At 44.2% G+C, this 21,678-nt stretch overlaps 1 protein-coding gene across 1 annotated transcript in view; it reads right to left on the bottom strand.

Moving 5' to 3' along the window:
- Window positions 1-5,187: 5,187 nt before the first annotated feature.
- The window catches only part of LOC124034307 (probable E3 ubiquitin-protein ligase HECTD4), a 69,617-nt gene continuing 53,126 nt past the window's right edge, over window positions 5,188-21,678 (bottom strand). The window contains 9 exon segments of the mRNA XM_046347316.1: window positions 5,188-7,653; window positions 11,439-11,661; window positions 12,990-13,185; window positions 13,399-13,565; window positions 14,929-15,150; window positions 15,411-15,514; window positions 15,606-15,761; window positions 15,841-15,960; window positions 21,411-21,557. Coding sequence (XP_046203272.1) covers window positions 7,517-7,653; window positions 11,439-11,661; window positions 12,990-13,185; window positions 13,399-13,565; window positions 14,929-15,150; window positions 15,411-15,514; window positions 15,606-15,761; window positions 15,841-15,960; window positions 21,411-21,557 — 1,472 coding nt within the window. The 3' untranslated portion in view covers window positions 5,188-7,516.

The following is a 21,678-nucleotide window of genomic DNA, read 5'->3' as shown; positions in this document are numbered from 1 at the left end:
CTTGATAACATTCCATTGACTCCATTCCATCCATTATTATGAACCGTGCACCCCTCAGCAGCCTCCTGTGCCTCGATCCCTCCAACTCAAATCTGAACCTCGAAGCCAGTTCAACTGCTTTTATAAAATGATTATTCCCCTCTAATCAGGGATTGATTTAGACCTGGGACACCGGGTGGGTGCAATGAATTATCCAGTATAACTGAAAGCCAGCAGTAGTCCAGACCTCGTAGGTTAAGAGTTGAATACCCTTGACCTAGATGATTAACTTAACTAAGTTAATCAAGTAGAGTTGTATTGTTGTTTGTATTTAGAATGTTTTATGTTCATGCAAAATATACCTTTGGTTGTATTTTCTTCTCCCTCTATTGTACTGTATGAGTGATATTTAAAAATAAATTATATGTATTTTTTCCTGAATATCCTGTCTAGAACAACTTTTCTTATAATCTGTTATAATTAGATGCATTTAATTGGACCGTCATATGGTTCACTGCAGGCCAGGGGATCAATCCTAAAAATTATATATTGAAGCACTCAGCATTTGAAGGTATGACATATCACAGACCTATCCATGACCACCACTGTGAAGACATGTGGCTTTTTAAACCGTTTATCATTGATATACCAAAATAACACCATACCATGCCTGATTGACTTTGCTAATAACCATGGCAGGTGAAATTAAATTACAGTGTAATTACATTGTCTTCTAAAGAGAAATTTGGTGATATCTGGTCACAACCAGTTCTGGTATGACATAACAAAAGTGTCTAGTAAGAAGGCATGTTACGCTGCAAAACTATTTTGACAAGTCTAGCTTAAAGTTAGAATCAATATATCTTGGTTCAGGTGTCCTCTAAGATCCTGTCATGTTCGTTATAAAGATCGGACCAAGGCGCAGTGTGGTATGCGTACATTCTTATTTATCTAAAGAATGAACACTGAACAAACTAATGAAACGTGAAGCTATACAAAAAAGTGCTGACAGGCAACGACACATAGACAAGATCCCAACAAACACCAAAGGGAAAATGGCTACCTAAATATGATCCCCAATCAGAGGCAACGATAAACAGCTGTCTCTGATTGGGAACCATATCAGGCCAACATAGAATTACAAAACCCCCTAGACCTACAAAACCCTAGATATACAAAAACCCTAGACATCCAAAAACTAGCGTACCCACCCTAGTCACACCCTGACCTAACCAAAATATAAAGAAAACGGAGATATCTCAGGTCAGGGCGTGACAGATCCCTACATTTACAGGGTCATAAAACCCTTATAAACGACCAAATCAAATCAAATCAAATTGTATTTGTCACATACACATGGTTAGCAGATGTTAATGCGAGTGTAGCGAAATGCTTGTGCTTCTAGTTCCGACAATGCAGTAATAACCAACAAGTAATCTAACTAACAATTCCAAAACTACTGTCTTATACACAGTGTAAGGGGATAAAGAATATGTACATAAGGATATATGAATGAGTGATGGTACAGAGCAGCATAGTCAAGATACAGTAGATGGTATCGAGTACAGTATATACATATGAGATGAGTATGTAAACAAAGTGGCATAGTTAAAGTGGCTAGTGATACATGTATTACATAAGGATGCAGTCGATGATATAGAGAACAGTATATACGTATGCATATGAGATGAATCATGTAGGGTAAGTAACATTATACAAGGTAGCATTGTTTAAAGTGGCTAGTGATATATTTACATCATCTCCCATCAATTCCCATTATTAAAGTGGCTGGAGTTGAGTCAGTGTCAGTGTGTTGGCAGCAGCCACTCAATGTTAGTGGTGGCTGTTTAACAGTCTGATGGCCTTGAGATAGAAGCTGTTTTTCAGGCCTCTGAGTCCCAGCTTTGATGCACCTGTACTGACCTCGCCTTCTGGATGATAGCGGGGTGAACAGGCAGTGGCTCGGGTGGTTGATGTCCTTGATTATCTTTATGGCCTTCCTGTAACATCGGGTGGTGTAGGTGTCCTGGAGGGCAGGTAGTTTGCCCCCGGTGATGCGTTGTGCAGACCTCACTACCCTCTGGAGAGCCTTACGGTTGTGGGCGGAGCAGTTGCCGTACCAGGCGGTGATACAGCCCGACAGGATGCTCTCGATTGTGCATCTGTAGAAGTTTGTGAGTGCTTTTGGTGACAAGCCAAATTTCTTCAGCCTCCTGAGGTTGAAGAGGCGCTGCTGCGCCTTCTTCACGATGCTGTCTGTGTGGGTGGACCAATTCAGTTTGTCTGTGATGTGTATGCCGAGGAACTTAAAACTTGCTACCCTCTCCACTACTGTTCCATCGATGTGGATAGGGGGGTGTTCCCTCTGCTGTTTCCTGAAGTCCACCAGCTTGAATGGAGAGTTTTCCTGATGCCCTTGATAAGACAAATGTATCGAAATAGTGTAGTGTGCCCATTGAATATACAGTTGAAGTCAGAAGTTTACATACACCTTAGCCAAATACATTTAAACTCAGTTTTCACAATTCCTGGTATTTAATCCTAGTAAATCCTAGTGGGGCGGCAGCGTAGCCTAGTGGTTAGAGCGTTGGGCTAGTAACCGGAAGGTTGCGAGTTCAAACCCCCGAGCTGACAAGGTACAAATCTGTCGTTCTGCCCCTGAACAGGCAGTTAACCCACTGTTCCCAGGCTGTCATTGAAAATAAGAATATGTTCTTAACTGACTTGCCTGGTAAAATAAAGGTAAAATAAAAAAATAAAAATAAAAAATCCCTTTCTTAGGTCAATTAGGATCACCACTTTATTTTAAGAATGTGAAATGTCAGAATAATAGTAGAGAGAATTATTTATTTCAGCTTTTATTTCTTCCATCACATTCCCAGGGGGTTCAGAGGTTTACATACACTCAATTAGTATTTGGTAGCATTGCCTTTAAATTGTTTAACTTGGGTCAAACGTTTCAGGTAGCTTCCCACAATAAGTTGGGTGAATTTTGGACCATTCCTCCTGACAAAGCTGGTGTAACGGAGTCAGGTTTGTAGGCCTCCTTGCTCGCACACACTTTTTCAGTTGTGCCCACACATTTTCTATAGGATCGAGGTCAGGGCTTTGTGATGGCCACTCCAATACCTTGACTTTGTTGTCCTTAAGCCATTTTGCCACAACTTTGGAAGTATGCTTGGGGTCATTGTCCATTTGGAAGACCCATTTGCAACCAAGCTTTAACTTCCTGACTGATGTCTTGAGATGTTGCTTCAATATATCCACATCATTTTCCTACCTCATGAAGCCATCTATTTCGTGAAGTGCACCAGTCCCTCCTGCAGCAAAGTACCCCCACAACATGATGCTGCCATCCCTGTGCTCCACGGTTGGGATGGTGTTCTTCCGCTTGCAAGCTTCCCCCCTTTTCATTAAAACATAACAATGGTAATTTTGGCTAAACAGTTTTATTTTTGTTTCATCAGACTAGAGGACATTTGTACAAAAAGTATGATCTTTGTCCCCATGCACAGTTGGAAACCCTAGTCTGTCTTTTATATGGCGGTTTTGGAGCAGTGGCTTCTTCCATGCTGAGCGGCCTTTCAGGTTACGTCGACATAGGAACCGTACCCGTTTTCTCCAGCATCTTCACAAGGTCCTTTGCTGTTGTTCTGGGATTGGTTTGCACTTTTCGCACTAAAGTACATTCATCTCTAGGAGACAGAATGAATCTCCCTCCTGAGCGGTAAGACGGCTGTGTGGTCCCATGGTGCTATACTTGCGTACTATTGTTGTACAGATGTGGTACCTTCAGGCATTTGGAAATTGCTCCCAAGGATGAACCAGACTTGTGGAGGTCTATAATTATTTTTTCTGAGGTCTTGGCTGATGTCTTTTGATTTGCCCATGATGTCAAGCAAAGAGGCACTGAGTTTGAAGGTAGGCCTTGAAATACATCCACAGGCACACCTCCAATTGACTCAAATGATGTCAATTAGCCTATCAGAAGCTTCTAAAGCCATGACATAATTTTCTGGAATTTTCCAAGCTGTTTAAAGGCAGTCAACTTAGTGTATGTAAACTTCTGACCCACTGGAATTGTGATACAGTGAGTTAGTTAGAAGTATCATGCACAAATTATGTCAAATGTTCAGTTGGGTCTGGATGGTTACACTTAGTGAGAATGTGCTTTGGCCAGGTCAGTATGGACCTTGTTGCTCCTCTAATCCTATATGTCCCTGCCAGAGATGACGGAATACGCTGGAAGTCAAACTTTTTCCCCCTCCCTCATCCAATTGGCCGGTCAGAGGGCTGTGACCCAGTTATCTTTCCTCATTGGCTGACAGGTCGTTAAAAGGAGGCAGCAGGCCTTGGGTCTTGAGGTGATCAGCCAACTGTGAAAGAGGCCCTCTGATGACAGGTTTCCTTCCCCCTTTCAAATGACCCAAACTACCTTAAGAGTCCCGGCACGAAACATTCTCAGAATTCCTAACATGCAGCCCAAGATACACGCAGTCTGGGCTTTATATAGCATGCAACAGAGCACAATATGTAGCGTACCAAAGGGTGGAGTGGGGGTGACAGTTGTCACAGGCACAGATGTAGCTGGAACTGGCCTGGCACTTGCTGTTCTGAAAAGGTGTCTGGTTTATTTCGCAGGCTTGGGTGATGTAACATGTGTTGGAGTTGGGACTAGCTAGGGCCCTTAGATAAAACACACATCAGAAGGATGGCAATAAGGAAGCAGAGTAGCCAGCTTCATCTGTCATGGTCAGCACCCAGTCTTTCACACAATGGTCTGTGGGGACATAAGATAACCAGATCCTTGATCTTTCAAAACCCTTTCGACAAACGCTTGAGGTTTTGTTGACGTGTGAAAAGCATCACAATTTATCTGACAGGCTATTCTTTGGCAAACACACATTTGAGCAAAGAATGTCAGATTAAGTGGATTTACACTGATTAAATGCCAGTGAATGTGGCTGGGGGGAAAAAAACACTCAAATAGAAGAAATTATAATATATCAAATACTGACAAACCTTTTGACCTCCTTGGGAGCGTCGGGGCATCCACCATGGTTCTCCACTTCAACTTTTTCAGCGAGAGGGCTTTTGCCTCTTGCCAGGATGTTCTCTTTCCATGTGGGTTGTCATCCAGCGCCTGTCTTATGTTTGTTTAAATTTTCGTGTGTGTCCTGACAAGAGCAATAAGTCAACAAAACATGCTTACATCAAGACATGTTTTATTGTGACACAGAAATCTCAAACTCCATCTTATCCTTTACCCATGTATAGTCCATTTTAAAGATCTGTGTTATGTTTGATGTGCAGAGGTAAGACAGTAAAAGTTAATTTAATGCAACCATAAATAATTGTAATAAATATCAAGTAAATGTACAGAACACATTTTCTTATCTCAACACCTCTTCGTATGAATGTCCTTTGTAATGGTCTGTTCTACTCCTCCAAAAGAGGTCGGAATAGAAGGAGCGTCCTTGTTAGCAGCGATTTACCCTTTAAAAGAACAAAACCAAAACTAAATTGGCAAGCAATCCAAACATCCATCTCAAATATTTTGCGGTAACTGTCGTTGTGTTCTTCAGGTCCTGTCCAAGTCAAACGGCTGTTTTACTCACACAAGAAAACATGTTTCACCATGGAGTAGAAGAGAATGAGTGATAGAATCCATCTGAGTTACAAGACATCAGGGCCGGACGACTGCATTTGGGGCCCCGGGGGAACCGACGTCCCCAAAAACATAATGCATTTCCACACAGTAAGCCATGGTGCAGAGAAAAATGTGCAGTTTTATAATGATATTCTACACATTGAGGCTAAGATTTTTTTTTGCAGTGTTAAAGCGAATTTCCTGCAATTCTACACGTTTTGCCAAGGGGCTAAGATAAGATTTTCCCATTTTAAAGCTAATTTCCTGCAATTCTACACATTTTGCTATCATATGCTATTTTTTGGAGGGGGGGTTGCCCTGTGTGCCCATTCGGTAATCCGGCCCTGCAAGACATTAAGGTGATATATTACTGGTAATTTCAAAATTTGTAAAAAATTTAAAACCAACAAACTGGATATCCAATAAAGAATATCCTAGTTAGCTCATTTTTAAATAATACTTTTTCCCTGGAAGAATAGTGCAGAAAAAAATAAATAATAATTGGTGAAGTGATGCAACAATTTAAAAAACTGCCATCAAATATAACGTAGAAGTATATTTAAATGTTTTCTTTACACAGCTAAACATTTTGGTTATGGGTAAAATAAAACAAAAAACCAAACAGAAATCCTGCTCATTCATCACAGGAAATCTATAAAAAGGCAAAATGAAAGTGAATTCGACCCCCTGGTGTGTGTATTGTGTGTTGGGCAAGGGGAGTCAGCCCACATTCAGTAGGAGTAGCACACAAGCAGCTCAGGAGAACATCTCTCTCTCATTTCACAAAGAAACACAGGTTTCACAACCTGAAATGCAAGTATAGGAGATCTGGAAACACAGAAGGCCAGATCCGGCAACCAGCTTTAGTCTGGTATTCCAGCTTCAGTGTACGTGACCTTACCCTTCTGCCACAGCTACTAGGATACCTTAAACTCAAAACTGCAACTTAATAGATTAAAATGATTTTTTACATGACTTATATACCCTCTTAATAGATTTGAATAAAATATATTCACTGTATAATATAGGCAGATAGCTAGTTTTGTCCTTTAGCAGTCCAACTTTACAGGCAGTAACTATATAATGTCCTATACAGCGCTTGTCAAGGTTTTGAATGCAGAGAGCTGAACTGGTAATAAATAGGCAGCATCATAGTAGTCCACTTAATATCTAAAATGAACTCTAACATCAAACAATACTCAACTCTTGCTTCCAGAGGAATATTTAGGGTTCCCTTTTCACACAGAGCCTCCCTCTCACCTTTTTGAGGAAGTGCTGCTTGTGGTAAAGGCATGCCTTAGAAAGATAGTCCCCTCTGGTAGTGAGTGGGAGGGGAACTGTAAGGACCTCTGAAAGAGAGGGAGGATAGGAAGAATAAAGAAAAGTGAGGGGAAATAAGGTGGAAGAGATTAACTTCCCTAATAAAGAATAATGGTATGTGCCCTGTCACAGCTCCCTCCCACTCGGTGTAGTAATCAAAGAGTTACCTCAATGTCACTCCAAAACTCAGTGCAACCAGAAGAGACACCAACATCAGTGTCAAGGCAAGTGGGGCTGAACTCCCCTACATCAGGTCTGAAAACATGAGTCAAAACACACTCCTGAAAGGCTCAACCTGATTACAATGTTATTGAAATGAAGCGCTGGTACAAAGCCAAACATAAAACAAGCCGAGAAAGGAAAAGCTTCAGTGTGTTCTTGGTAAAGCAGGCTGGCCTTCTGTTCTGTGGGTAGTCCCAGCTGAAGGTCCAGGAGAGGGCGGGGGTAAAGGTGGGTGGGGGATGGGGTGATGAAAGGGTTGGGCTGTATGGGTAAGAAATAGTAGGGTTGATGTTGAAGCTGCATTATTATTATATGGAGGTGGTGTACTCCATCCATCAGGTCCCTTTAGCCGCTGAGAGGGTCCTCACGGTAGTGGATGGAGTAGCGCAGCTTCTCCAGCATCACATCCAGGGAGCTGTACTGGGGCAGCTTCACCATAAACATACAGGTCTCCACCCGGATGTAGCGAGAGTCTGGCGAACCTGGAAACCACACAAATAGGTAAAAATACTGTAGGAAGAAAAAGCAGCTTAAACATTAAAAGGAGCAACATGTAATATTTTAGGCCTAAATTGTATTTCTTCATGGATTTTGCAGGTGGAAATGTCACATATATATATTATTAATTAATAATAATATAACCTTTAACAAATGTAACATCTCAAGTACACTTCTACCATCAAATTAATCTGCAGAGAGTATTATGTAGTCTAGAAAGTTATTTTCAATCAATCCCATGTTCTCCATGTCAATAATGGCCCATACCTCTAATCATTCGTTTTTTATTCAACCTTTACTTAACTAAGCAAGTCAGTTAAGAACAAATTATTTACATTTACATTTACATTTAAGTCATTTAGCAGACGCTCTTATCCAGAGCGACTTACAAATTGGTGCATTCACCTTATGACATCCAGTGGAACAGCCACTTTACAATAGTGCATCTACATATTTTAAGGGGGGGGGGTGAGAAGGATTACTTTATCCTATCCTAGGTATTCCTTAAAGAGGTGGGGTTTCAGGTGTCTCCGGAAGATGGTGATTGACTCCGCTGTCCTGGCGTCGTGAGGGAGTTTGTTCCACCATTGGGGAGCCAGAGCAGCGAACAGTTTTGACTGGGCTGAGCGGGAACTGTACTTCCTCAGTGGTAGGGAGGCGAGCAGGCCAGAGGTGGATGAACGCAGTGCCCTTATTTGGGTGTAGGGCCTGATCAGAGCCTGGAGGTACTGAGGTGCCGTTCCCCTCACAGCTCCGTAGGCAAGCACCATGGTCTTGTAGCGGATGCGAGCTTCAACTGGAAGCCAGTGGAGAGAGCGGAGGAGCGGGGTGACGTGAGAGAACTTGGGAAGGTTGAACACCAGACGGGCTGCGGCGTTCTGGATGAGTTGTAGGGGTTTAATGGCACAGGCAGGGAGCCCAGCCAACAGCGAGTTGCAGTAATCCAGACGGGAGATGACAAGTGCCTGGATTAGGACCTGTGCCGCTTCCTGTGTGAGGCAGGGTCGTACTCTGCGGATGTTGTAGAGCATGAACCTACAGGAACGGGCCACCGCCTTGATGTTAGTTGAGAACGACAGGGTGTTGTCCAGGATCACGCCAAGGTTCTTAGCGCTCTGGGAGGAGGACACAATGGAGTTGTCAACCGTGATGGCGAGATCATGGAACGGGCAGTCCTTCCCGGGAGGAAGAGCAGCTCCGTCTTGCCGAAGTTCAGCTTGAGGTGGTGATCCGTCATCCACACTGATATGCCTGCCAGACATGCAGAGATGCGATTCGCCACCTGGTCATCAGAAGGGGAAAGGAGAAGATTAATTGTGTGTCGTCTGCATAGCAATGATAGGAGAGACCATGTGAGGTTATGACAGAGCCAAGTGACTTGGTGTATAGCGAGAATAGGAGAGGGCCTAGAACAGAGCCCTGGGGACACCAGTGGTGAGAGCGCATGGTGAGGAGACAGATTCGCGCCACGCCACCTGGTAGGAGCGACCTGTCAGGTAGGACGCAATCCAAGCGTGGGCCACGCCGGAGATGCCCAACTCGGAGAGGGTGGAGAGGAGTATCTGATGGTTCACAGTATCGAAGGCAGCCGATAGGTCTAGAAGGATGAGAGCAGAGGAGAGAGAGTTAGCTTTAGCGGTGCGGAGCGCCTCCGTGATACAGAGAAGAGCAGTCTCAGTTGAATGACTAGTCTTGAAACCTGACTGATTTGGATCAAGAAGGTCATTCTGAGAGAGATAGCGGGAGAGCTGACCAAGGACGGCACGTTCAAGAGTTTTGGAGAGAAAAGAAAGAAGGGATACTGGTCTGTAGTTGTTGACATCGGAGGGATCGAGTGTAGGTTTTTTCAGAAGGGGTGCAACTCTCGCTCTCTTGAAGACGGAAGGGACGTAGCCAGCGGTCAGGGATAAGTTGATGAGCGAGGTGAGGTAAGGGAGAAGGTCTCCGGAAATGGTCTGGAGAAGAGAGGAGGGGATAGGGTCAAGCGGGCAGGTTGTTGGGCGGCCGGCCGTCACAAGACGCGAGATTTCATCTGGAGAGAGAGGGGAGAAAGAGGTCAGAGCACAGGGTAGGGCACTGTGAGCAGAACCAGCGGTGTCGTTTGACTTAGCAAACGAGGATCGGATGTCGTCGACCTTCTTTTCAAAATGGTTGACAAAGTCATCTGCAGAGAGGAGGGGGGGGGGGGAGGAGGATTCAGGAGGGAGGAGAAGGTGGCAAAGAGCTTCCTAGGGTTAGAGGCAGATGCTTGGAATTTAGAGTGGTAGAAAGTGGCTTTAGCAGCAGAGACAGAGGAGGAAAATGTAGAGAGGAGGGAGTGAAAGGATGCCAGGTCCGCAGGGAGGCGAGTTTTCCTCCATTTCCGCTCGGCTGCCCGGAGCCCTGTTCTGTGAGCTCGCAATGAGTCGTCAAGCCACGGAGCGGGAGGGGAGGACCGAGCCGGCCTGGAAGATAGGGGACATAGAGAGTCAAAGGATGCAGAAAGGGAAGAGAGGAGGGTTGAGGAGGCAGAATCAGGAGATAGGTTGGAGAAGGTTTGAGCAGAGGGAAGAGATGATAGGATGGAAGAGGAGAGAGTAGCGGGGGGAGAGAGAGCGAAGGTTGGGACGGCGCGATACCATCCAGTAGGGGCAGTGTGGGAAGTGTTGGATGAGAGCGAGAGGGAAAAGGATACAAGGTAGTGGTCGGAGACTTGGAGGGGAGTTGCAATGAGGTTAGTGGAAAAACAGCATCTAGTAAAGATGAGGTCGAGCGTATTGCCTGCCTTGTGAGTAGGGGGGAAGGTGAGAGGGTGAGGTCAAAGAGGAGAGGAGTGGAAAGAAGGAGGCAGAGAGGAATGAGTCAAAGGTAGACGTGGGGAGGTTAAAGTCGCCCAGAACTGTGAGAGGTGAGCCATCCTCAGGAAAGGAGCTTATCAAGGCATCAAGCTCATTGATGAACTCTCCGAGGGGACCTGGAGGGCGATAAATGATAAGGATGTTAAGCTTGAAAGGGCTGGTAACTGTGACAGCATGAAATTCAAAGGAGGCGATAGACAGATGGGTAAGGGGAGAAAGAGAGAATGACCACTTGGGAGAGATAAGGATCCCGATGCCACCACCCCGCTGACCAGAAGCTCTCGGGGTGTGCGAGAACACGTGGGCGGACGAAGAGAGAGCAGTAGGAGTAGCAGTGTTATCTGTGGTGATCCATGTTTCTGTCAGTGCCAAGAAGTCGAGGGACTGGAGGGAGGCATAGGCTGAGATGAACTCTGCCTTGTTGGCTGCAGATCGGCAGTTCCAATGACAATGACAATGACAGCCTACCCCGGACAAACCCGCCCCTAACCCAGAAGCTACATGTGCTTTAATCTAAATGTGCAGTTCATACTGCTGTGATTGGAGTCTGACTTGGTGTAAAATGTTTTTGGGAGTCGTGTCCAAAATGTGGGGTAAAAAGTCCTTTGAGCAGTTGCAAAAATCTTCATTGGAGCCTGATAAACTACAAGCCGATAAACAGTTCCCTTACTTGAAGCCTATACAGTAGGCCTAATGCACACAGCAGAGTTGTGAGGTAATTTGTTTTAAGAAAACCGCTCTGTATCTTCTCCCCATAGAACAACCCCTACTAATTTCCAGACATAATAAATCCAGGAAGGGTAAAAAATAGCAAACAAATTATTCAATAATTCCAAGGTTTGAAGACAACAGATCAGATAGTAACACGAGTGACCGACTTGTATCTCTCTATGACACACACACACCACACGCAGACTTTTCCCAGCACTTACCTGCTGCCCCGTCCGAAGGGGCGATCTTCATGGGGTAGGGGGGTACGTGGGCGGTGTCCGGGCCCCCGTCCTTGCAGGGGCAGGTAAAGGGGATGCGCTCCTGGTTGCAGGCAAACTTTATGAACTTGCAGAGCTCCTCCTGGGTGAACATCTCCAGGGCCGTCCAGAAGAACTCAATGTGCTGGTCAGTCTCCATCAGACCCACCTGGTACATGGTGTGGGCCTACGAAGGGAGAGAGAACAGGGGTTCAGGCAAAAGGGCCAATGATGAGACTCTCCTAGGTAAAGACATTCACTATTACTGCCGTCCAAAAATATAGTGATTTCTTCGCATTTCTCTATACCGAGACCAGGGTAAAAAAAATACAAATAATTGTAGCACTGGTGCTCCTAACTTAGAGAAGTTAGGAGCACCACAAAATGTAGGAGCACCAGAAAAGTAATTTAAATTAAAAATATTGAGATATAGCCGACATTGGGCCTATATGAATCCTGCTTACTTTTAAAGCACATCTCCTGAGGAAAATATTAATTTTCCTTTCTTTCTGTGCCACCAAAAGTTTGCATATACTTATAAAAGTTACCAGTGCTGCACGATATGGGCAAAAAAATAGAACTGATTTTTTTAACCAAATCTTGCGATTTGATTTGCGATATAGATCAAAACACTTTGGTGAACTGTTGAAATCATAGAAATAGAATGCTTATTCTAATTCTATGGTTGGTGTTGTTTGGCATGACAACAAATGAAAAAGCCAGATAGGAGGGTAGGAACCAAAGTGTTGGTCAGTGTTTCCCAGGGGGCTCTAAACACATTTGAATAGATTTTGCATTTAGACAAACATTTTAGAATAATCTATCAGATTCAGAACATGCCTTTGCACAAACACACTGATCTACACCACCACCGGTAGCAACCTGTATTATAGCTAACATTTGCTTTGCACTAGCTAGTACATTTATCTAAATGGCATTTAGTTAGCCAAAAGCTAGTTAGCAATAAGCATTTGTGATTAGTATTATTTTAGGCACATGCCAACTAACAGAGATAGAGAAAACATGTAGATTCATATTTAGAAGCAACTTGGAAAGCAGCATCATTCTTGTTTTGGAAAAATATATTGATTGCATGAATTGACAACATGTTGAGAAAACAAACAGTAAGGAGTAAATGTGCTGGCTGCTTGACTGCCATGGGGCGGGGCTCAGGTGTGTGGCCCAGGAACTGGAAGCAAGCAGCCGTGGGAGGCAGTCTGTCTTTTTTTAGCAGTTTAGAGAAGAGTGTTGCGGCCAAATATTGTTACGCATTGAATTTTTGGGGGACTTTCTGTAAGTCACACTGGCGTCCCAATATAAAACTACAGGTCGCACAGCAAAATATTTTGTCACATACGCAACCAAATTGGTCGCACTTTAGAGCCCTGGCTGTGACTATTACTTCTTACTGGTGGATAAGGATGAGGGCAGTGGGGTGTTGATTGGAGCGTCCTAGGGTTTCAGAAGGGGGTGTTGTACAGCAGGTTTGAGTTGGAAGGTGTATGAGTCAGCTACCTTGAGGAACTCCAGGTTGATGTAGGGCAGGCCACAGGTTCGTAGCTCCACCTCCAGGGGGCTGAGCATGGTGAGGAGCTGCAGGGGGATGATGGAGCCCAGGCCCGCTCGCACCGCTGTCATACACTCCACATTCTGAAGCTCCTGCAGACGCAGGCCCCGCACTGCTCGCGCATACACATCCTTATTCTCCCAGCTACACACACACACACACACACACACACACACACAGTGTAGAGGGATAGAGGGGTTAAACAGAGAACACATTCTGTCAAAGTCAGAAAGTAGACCACATGAGCAAAATTATTTTTAGAGAAGAACTGATGGGTAAAGGGAATCATAGTACATCAACAGAGACCCATGTGAACTGAACAAATCGCCTGGCCATAGAGGCAGAATGTCCCTATACCTGACACTGAGGTTGTGTCCCCCTTGGCACAGCTCCACCTCCTCTCCGGTCATGGTGATGTAGGTGAAGGTGCAGCAGGGCCGGCTGGGGGAGTCGGGGCTTTCTCCTGAGTGGTGCTGGGACGAGATCTCTGCACACAGGGCCTCCAGATCATCCTCCTCACTCACCTGGGGGCAGAGGGCAAGGGTTGTGTAGAGGTCAATGGAACACTGACCTTGGGGACAAGAGGGGACAGTGGAATGGAGAAACTACAGTCTGGATGTGAACTGTAGAAAGCAGTGACCGTAGGGACAGTATAGAGTTACAGTAGAAAGGGATTGGTCAATAGGCTAGCTACTTGCTGAACCATGGAAAACCTGCTTCACCAGTTCTGATTAGTTGTTTAGATGAAGACTCATCTCTTCAGTGGCTCATATGATGGAGTGTTGTCTGGCCCAGGAGTGTGAAGGTGAACGGAAAGGCTCTGGCGCAACGAACCGCCCTTGCAGTCTCTGCCTGGCCGGTTCCCCTCTTTCCACTGGGATTCTCTGACTCTAACCCTATTACAGGGGCTGAGTCACTGGCTTACTGGTGCTCTTTCATGCCGTCCCTAGGAGGGGTAAGTCACTTGAGTGGGTAGAGTCACTGATGTGATCTTCCTGTCTGGGTTGGCGCCCCCCCTTGGGTTGTTCCGTGGCATCTTTGTGGGCTATACTCAGCCATGTCTCAGAATGGTAAGTTGGTGGTTGAAGATATCCCTCTAGTGGTGTGGGGGCTGTGCTTTGGCAAAGTGGGTGGGGTTATATCCTTCCTGTTTGGCCCTGCCCGGGGGTATCATCGGATGGGGCCACAGTGTCTCCTGACCCCTCCTGTCTCAGCCTCCAGTATTTATGCTGCAGTAGTTTGTGTCGGGGGGCTAGGGTCAGTGTGTTATAACTGGAGTACTTCTCCTGTCTTATCCGGTGTCCTGTGTGAATTTAAGTATGCCCTCTCTAATTCTCTCTTCCGCTCTCTCGGAGGACCTGAGCCCTAGGACCATGCCTCAGGACTACCTGGCATGATGACTCCTTGCTGTCCCCAGTCCACCTGGCCGTGCTGCTGCTCCAGTTTCAACTGTTCTGCCTGCAGCTATGGAATCCTGACCAGTTCACCGAATGTGCTACCTGTCCCAGACCTATTATTTGACCATGCTGGTCATTTATGAACATTTGAACATATTGGCCATGTTCTGTTATAATCTCCACCTGGCACAGCCAGAAGAGGACTGGCCACCCCTCATAGCCTGGTTCCTCTCTAGGTTTCTTCCTAGGTTTTGGCCTTTCCTAGCCAACGTGCTTCAACACCTGCATTGCTTGCTGTTTGTGGTTTTAGGCTGGGTTTCTGTACAGCACTTTGAGATATCAGCTGATGTACGAAGGGCTATATAAATACATTTGATTTGTTTCTGGTCAGAGCTTTCAAAATCACCCTTTTTCCAGAAAGAGGAGTCACTACATTACACGTATCAATGACACTGCCCAAATGACTGTCTATATGACGAATGTCTCTTACACTCTCAATCTTCTTGACGTAGTTGTATGTGAGCAGATCGGCCTCCTGCAGGTCCTGCTCTGGGTCCAGGGGCTCACCCACCAGGCCCTTCCAGAAGGAGCCCAGCAGGTCCAGGGGCAGGGGCACGTCTGCTCGGATGGCGATGCCTAACAGCTGGCCAAAGAAGTGCAGCAGCTGCTCCTCCGCATAGCTGATCGGACAGGGCGTCAGAATATACTTCCCCTTTGGAAGAAATCGGCACAAAAGCACCACAATCAAGTTAGACCCTTCTAGCCTATCAGTAAAGATGTGATCATTGCTCATGCAGTGCTCAACTGGTTTGCAATCTAGACATGGTTCATACTCCTAGTATATACTGTGGGGAGCAGGATTAATACAAATGTACACAAACTATTTGGACATTATTTTCTCCCTGGTGTTAAAATGGTGCTGCAACCAGGGCTTACTGAGGGAGAAGGCAGATTGGCGTGTCACTACAATACCTTGTTGCGGTTGGCTGCTACACTGGGACAGGGGAGCAGCAGGGAGAGGGCAGAGCTCTGGAGTTCCTTACACACTTGCCACAGGAAATGACGGAAAGAGCCGCCTGGGGAGACACAGAGGTCAGGGATCAGACAATGTTTCACCTGCAGTCTGATCCAAGCGGACAAAGTTAGGGGAAGAAGGTTAATACTAACTGGTGCCGTGGACCTCCTCTCCAGTGAAGCGGATGTTGAAGGCATAGGTGGGGTCTCCACCGCTGGCCAGCTTCACACACAGCTGGGACGAGGGCACACAGGCCAGCTGGCGTGCCGCCTGGCAGAAGTAGGTGTTCTCTGACGAAGGGATCTCTCCTGGAGAAGCACACACACCATCAACACTCAAAGTAGAGGGCATAACGTGAATGAACGTAAAACAGCACTATGAGCTCACCTCCTACAATCTCCAGGGGGTCCAGTGTGATCTCGGGGGCAGCGTGGTCTGCAGTCCGCTGTACTGTGGCGTTCAGTACCTGGTTCATCACTATCACTTTGGTATCATAGAACACCAATCCTGCATAGAGATAGGGTGGAGGTAGAATGGGTGGAAGGTAAGCAAGCTTTAATCCAGTTCATATTAGATATTCAAGGTTTAAACAAACACGAAATTCCGAGATCCGACCAAGGACCAGAGCAGGTCCGGGTAATAAATTCAGAATTATGTCTCGTATTTGGTCTGATATAATTACCATGAGCCTCAGGTATGTGCAAATCAAATTGATTTAACAACTGGACCCAATTGGCCCTGTACTCTGTTAATTTAGTGTTTGTGTGATGACAACTGCCTTATTATCAGTGTCAGTCAATTGTAATTCAATAAAACATATAGCTTATGCCCAGCTGAAACTGGTTCCGGATGCTCACCTCATGTGTGCCTACTGCTTGGGGGGGGGGGGGGGGGTAGAAAGAAGACTAAAAGGGGCCTTGGCTACTGTTGATTGCCAAGTGCTTTTTCATTGATGTAAAACCAAAAGTTAAAGAAAGAGTAGAGTGAAAAGAAACCGACAAAGGGAATGTCCCCGGGGATGTTTTAATATTGTAGTGGACAAAGATGAGAAGAATATTGGTGCGGCCAAATGGACTGTGCACAACTCGCAATTCAGGTTTTATGCAATTTTCTACCTTTTATTTATTGTCAAATGTTTAGTCATTACTATCATCATCATCATTGTAAATCATTATTATTATAGGCCTATTTAATAATCTAAACCAGTTCTCTAAACAGCCTACGCAAAAAGTGTTTTTCATTTTTTGAGACATTTTCGTTGGCTAAATCATGTTCTGTCTTTTTAATTTTGTGCTTTGTATTTAGTTTAAGGTTAAAAGCAGGCTTGTTGTAAAATGAGTAGTAGTAGCCTATTGCTGTCATTTGTTAGGTAGGCCTACAGTAAGCAATCGCTGTTGTTGGTTATAGCCGCAATATAGGCCTAGCCTGTTAAAACTTTTTAGACGGTTTTATTCTGTTGAGACATTTGTTGGCCAAATTAAGTTCCATTTGTAATGTGTTTGCCACAATATAATAGAATTACCAGTAGGCCCACTATGCTACTCGGATTCAAACCATGAAAAGGAAAAACCAAAAGATGCTAAACTTAATTGAATGCCACAATAAAATAACCTGTTCGTATTATATATAGTTAAGACACTTGGTGAAGGTTTGGTGTGCTATGGCTATCATTAGCCTTTGCTACTGCAGGCCTGTGAAGGCAATGCGTGCTCAACAGCACTCCAACTGACTCTGACAGTTTCCTTTAATCTAACAAGAGAAGGCTCTTTGGACCCCTTGACGTTTTCCACATTTTGTTAGGTTATAGCCTTATTCTATTGCCTCTGAAAAACATCCCCACAGCATAATGCTGCCACCACCATGCTTCTTGGTCAGAGTCTTTAGGTACCTTTTGGCAAACAAAAGCGGGCTTTCATGTGCCTTTTACTGAAGAGTGGCTTCCGTCTGGCGTACTCTACCATAAAGGCTTGATTGGCGGAGTGCTGCAGAGATTGTTGTCCTTCTGGAAGGTTCTCCCATCTCCACAGAGGAACGCTAGAGCTCTGCCAGAGTGACTATCGGGTTCTTGGTCACCTCTCTCAACAAGGTCCTTCTCCCTCGATTGCTCAGTTTGGCCAGGCGGCCAGTTTCAGGAAGAGTCTTTGTAGTTCTAAACTTCTTCTATTTAAGAATGATGGATGCCACTGTGTTCTTGGGGACCTTCAATGCTGCAGAAATGTTTTGGTACCCTTCCCCAGATCTGTGCCTCGAAACAATCCTGTCTCGGAGTTCTACGGACAATTCCTTCGACCTCATGGCTTGGTTTTTGCGCTAACATGCACTGTCAACTGTGAGACCTTATATTGACAGTTGTGTGCCTTTCCGAATCATGTCAAATCAATTGAAACAACCACAGGTGGACTCCAAGCTGTAGAAACATCTCAAGGATGATCAATGGAAACAGGATGCACTTGAGCTCAATTCCGAGTCTCATTGCAAAGGGCCTGAAAACTTATGTAAATAATACATTTAATTCTTTGTATGTTTTATGCATACAATTGCAAAAAATAATTGAAACCTGTTTTCGCTTTGTCATTATGGGTTATTGTGTGTAGATTAACGAGGATTTTAATTTGAATTTATTCCATTTTAGAGTAAGTCTGTAACGTAACAAAATGTGGAAAAACTCAAGGGGTCTAAATAGTTTCGGTAGGCACTGTATGTACAGCAGTAGTAGCATATCTGAAAAGTATAAAGAAATCTGTCGATGTTGGGAATATAGCGCTGGCATATCTCCATCTGTATTTCAGTCACTCTAGGGCTATGCGTAAGCATGTCTCCCTTAACCCTTAGCCCCCGCGAAAATCTAACTAACATAAAAAATACCCATCAAAATCTGTCTGTTTAAGCTGGAGATATGTTATTTTTTGCATGGGCCTGCGTCTCAATAAACCGCATCCACCGATATCGACCTTCCGCATCTGCGGTGAAAGGTGGCAGAGCAACTGTAGAGCGGTGTTTGTCAGACCTTGAGACATCTACGAAAATTGGTCTTTTCACTAAATCGCATGTAGCGTCGAAACAGTTTGGACTATTGAAAGTTTGGATTGAAAAACGAGACTCTGAAACACAATTGTATTCTCTAGGACGCCCACAAGCCTCACAAGACTCGTCTGAAGGTCCCCAGTACCAGTTTAAAGTAATTATGGAAGTATATATGGAGATAGTTTAGAGCCTAAAATATGGGGATATTTCTCTTAGATACAGTGCCTTGCGAAAGTATTCTGCCCCCTTGAACTTTGCGACCTTTTGCCACATTTCAGGTTTCAAACAAAGAAATAAAACTGTATTTTTTTGTGAAGAATCAACAACAAGTGGGACACAATCATGAAGTGGAACGACATTTATTGGATATTTCAAACTTTTTTAACAAATCAAAAACTGAAAAATTGGGCGTGCAAAATTATTCAGCCCCCTTAAGTTAATACTTTGTAGCGCCACCTTTTCCTGCGATTACAGCTGTTAGTCGCTTGGGGTATGTCTCTATCAGTTTTGCACATGGAGAGACTGAAATTTTTTCCCATTCCTCCTTGCAAAACAGCTCGAGCTCAGTGAGGTTGGATGGAGAACATTTGTGAACAGCAGTTTTCAGTTCTTTCCACAGATTCTCGATTGGATTCAGGTCTGGACTTTGACTTGGCCATTCTAACACCTGGATATGTTTATTTTTGAACCATTCCATTGTAGATTTTGCTTTATGTTTTGGATCATTGTCTTGTTGGAAGACAAATCTCCGTCCCAGTCTCAGGTCTTTTGCAGACTCCATCAGGTTCTTCCAGAATGGTCCTGTATTTGGCTCCATCCATCTTCCAATCAATTTTAACCATCTTCCCTGTCCCTGCTGAAGAAAAGCAGGCCCAAACCATGATGCTGCCACCACCATGTTTGACAGTGGGGATGGTGTGTTCAGGGTGATGAGCTGTGTTGCTTTTACGCCAAACATAACGTTTTGCATTGTTGCCAAAAAGTTCAATTTTGGTTTCATCTGACCAGAGCACCTTCTTCCACAGGTTTGGTGTGTCTCCCAGGTGGCTTGTGGCAAACTTTAAACAACACTTTTATGGATATCTTTAAGAAATGGCTTTCTTGCCACTCTTCCATAAAGGCCAGATTTGTGCAATATACGACTGATAGTTGTCCTATGGACAGAGTCTCCCACCTCAGCTGTAGATCTCTGCAGTTCATCCAGAGTGATCATGGGCCTCTTGGCTGCATCTCTGATCAGTCTTCTCCTTGTATGAGCTGAAAGTTTAGAGGGACGTCCAGGTCTTGGTAGATTTGCAGTGGTCTGATACTCCTTCCATTTCAATATTATCGCTTGCACAGTGCTCCTTGGGATGTTTAAAGCTTGGGAAATCTTTTTGTATCCAAATCCGGCTTTAAACTTCTTCACAACAGTATCTCGGACCTGCCTGGTGTGTTCCTTGTTCTTCATGATGCTCTCTGCGCTTTTAACGGACCTCTGAGACTATCACAGTGCAGGTGCATTTATACGGATACTTGATTACACACAGGTGGATTGTAATTATCATCATTAGTCATTTAGGTCAACATTGGATCATTCAGAGATCCTCACTGAACTTCTGGAGAGAGTTTGCTGCACTGAAAGTAAAGGGGATGAATAATTTTGCACGCCCAATTTTTCAGTTTTTTATTTGTTAAAAAAGTTTGAAATATCCAATAAATGTCGTTCCACTTCATGATTGTGTCCCACTTGTTGTTGATTCTTCACAAAAAAATACAGTTTTATATCTTTATGTTTGAAGCCTGAAATGTGGCAAAAGGTCGCAAAGTTCAAGGGGGCCGAATACTTTCGCAAGGCACTGTATATGGCAGACACTTCAGAACAAACTTCCTTTAGATTTTGGGGGGGACTATCTGTTGTAGTTAATCTGTTATTCAATGCGTTTATGTTAGCTAATAGCAGTAATGCCAAATTCAATGTTTCATCCAATAATTGTTGTAAATATATATATTTTTTTAGACCTTAGTGAGTCTTAAAATTCTAAATTAAATAGCTAAATAATCCTTGGTATGACCATCTTAAAACAATTCCATGTTCGCTTAGACCCCCCTCCCCCGGCTTAGACACTAGAGGGTTAATGTATGTATGTATGTATGTATGTATGTATGTATGTATGTATGTATGTATGTATGTATGTATGTATGTATGTATGTATGTATGTATGTATGTATGTATGTATGTATGTATGTATGTATGTATGTATGTATGTATGTATGTATGTATGTATGTATGTATGTATGTATGTATGTATGTATGTATGTATGTATGTATATATATATTTTTTTTCTTCCATATGAATACCATATAGTCGACACTTATAATGCATGCAATGCCCTGATGCATTTAGTGGTCAGATCTTTGACAGATGAACAATTATTGTTTTAGGAAGAAAAACAATAAGACTGAAGTTTTTAATATGGTACACATCGAAACAAGTATTTTTTAAAGACAATTAACTGTGGATATTTTGGCCAATATCGTTTTTTTTAATTGATGGCGCTGGCAGCACCCAGTTGGAGGTTTCTTTCTCACACTTTTTCTACTCTCAGAGCTGAACAAGCACGGGTCTGTTTTCTGTGGTCCTTTTCGGAACATGTCGGACTGTCCTCGGGTCCATTTGGAACAGCTCTCCATTTAACTTTATTTATTTATTTATGGGTATGGTGGGAAAGCTACGGATCCATTTTGGAACTTTTTGGACCCATGAAGACCTCTAGTTCATATGCCCCACCTCGACCCCCAGAGGCAGTCACAATGTAAAACGTTTAAAAGATTTATCAACAGGTCAATGCCCTGATACAAAACCAGTCCTTAATGACCCACATACAGCACACAGTGTGCCTTTGACCTGACAAAGCTGTGCTGAGAAGTTATTGTTATGTGTGTGTGTCACCTTTGGCCCCACAGAGCAGTGCTGCGATGCTGTTCTGGTAGGTGTGTGTTTGTCTCAGCTCCACCAGGGGCAGGAAGAAACTCTCCAGGGTGTTGTTGAGAGACTGCAGTAGAGCAAAGCGTAGACGCAAGCTCTCCACAGGCACATCTACACATACATCAGAGAGAAGGGAAATGTGAACACAGCGACACACATACCCATCCACACACCCACCCACTAACCATGTACATGTAAACACACACACTCACAATCTAATTTACTGACATTC

This window comes from Oncorhynchus gorbuscha, linkage group LG04 (assembly GCF_021184085.1).
Source record: "Oncorhynchus gorbuscha isolate QuinsamMale2020 ecotype Even-year linkage group LG04, OgorEven_v1.0, whole genome shotgun sequence".
NCBI classification, from domain to species: domain Eukaryota; kingdom Metazoa; phylum Chordata; class Actinopteri; order Salmoniformes; family Salmonidae; genus Oncorhynchus; species Oncorhynchus gorbuscha.
Note: the sequence above shows the minus strand (reverse complement) of the source record. Positions and strands in the feature narration are given on the sequence as shown.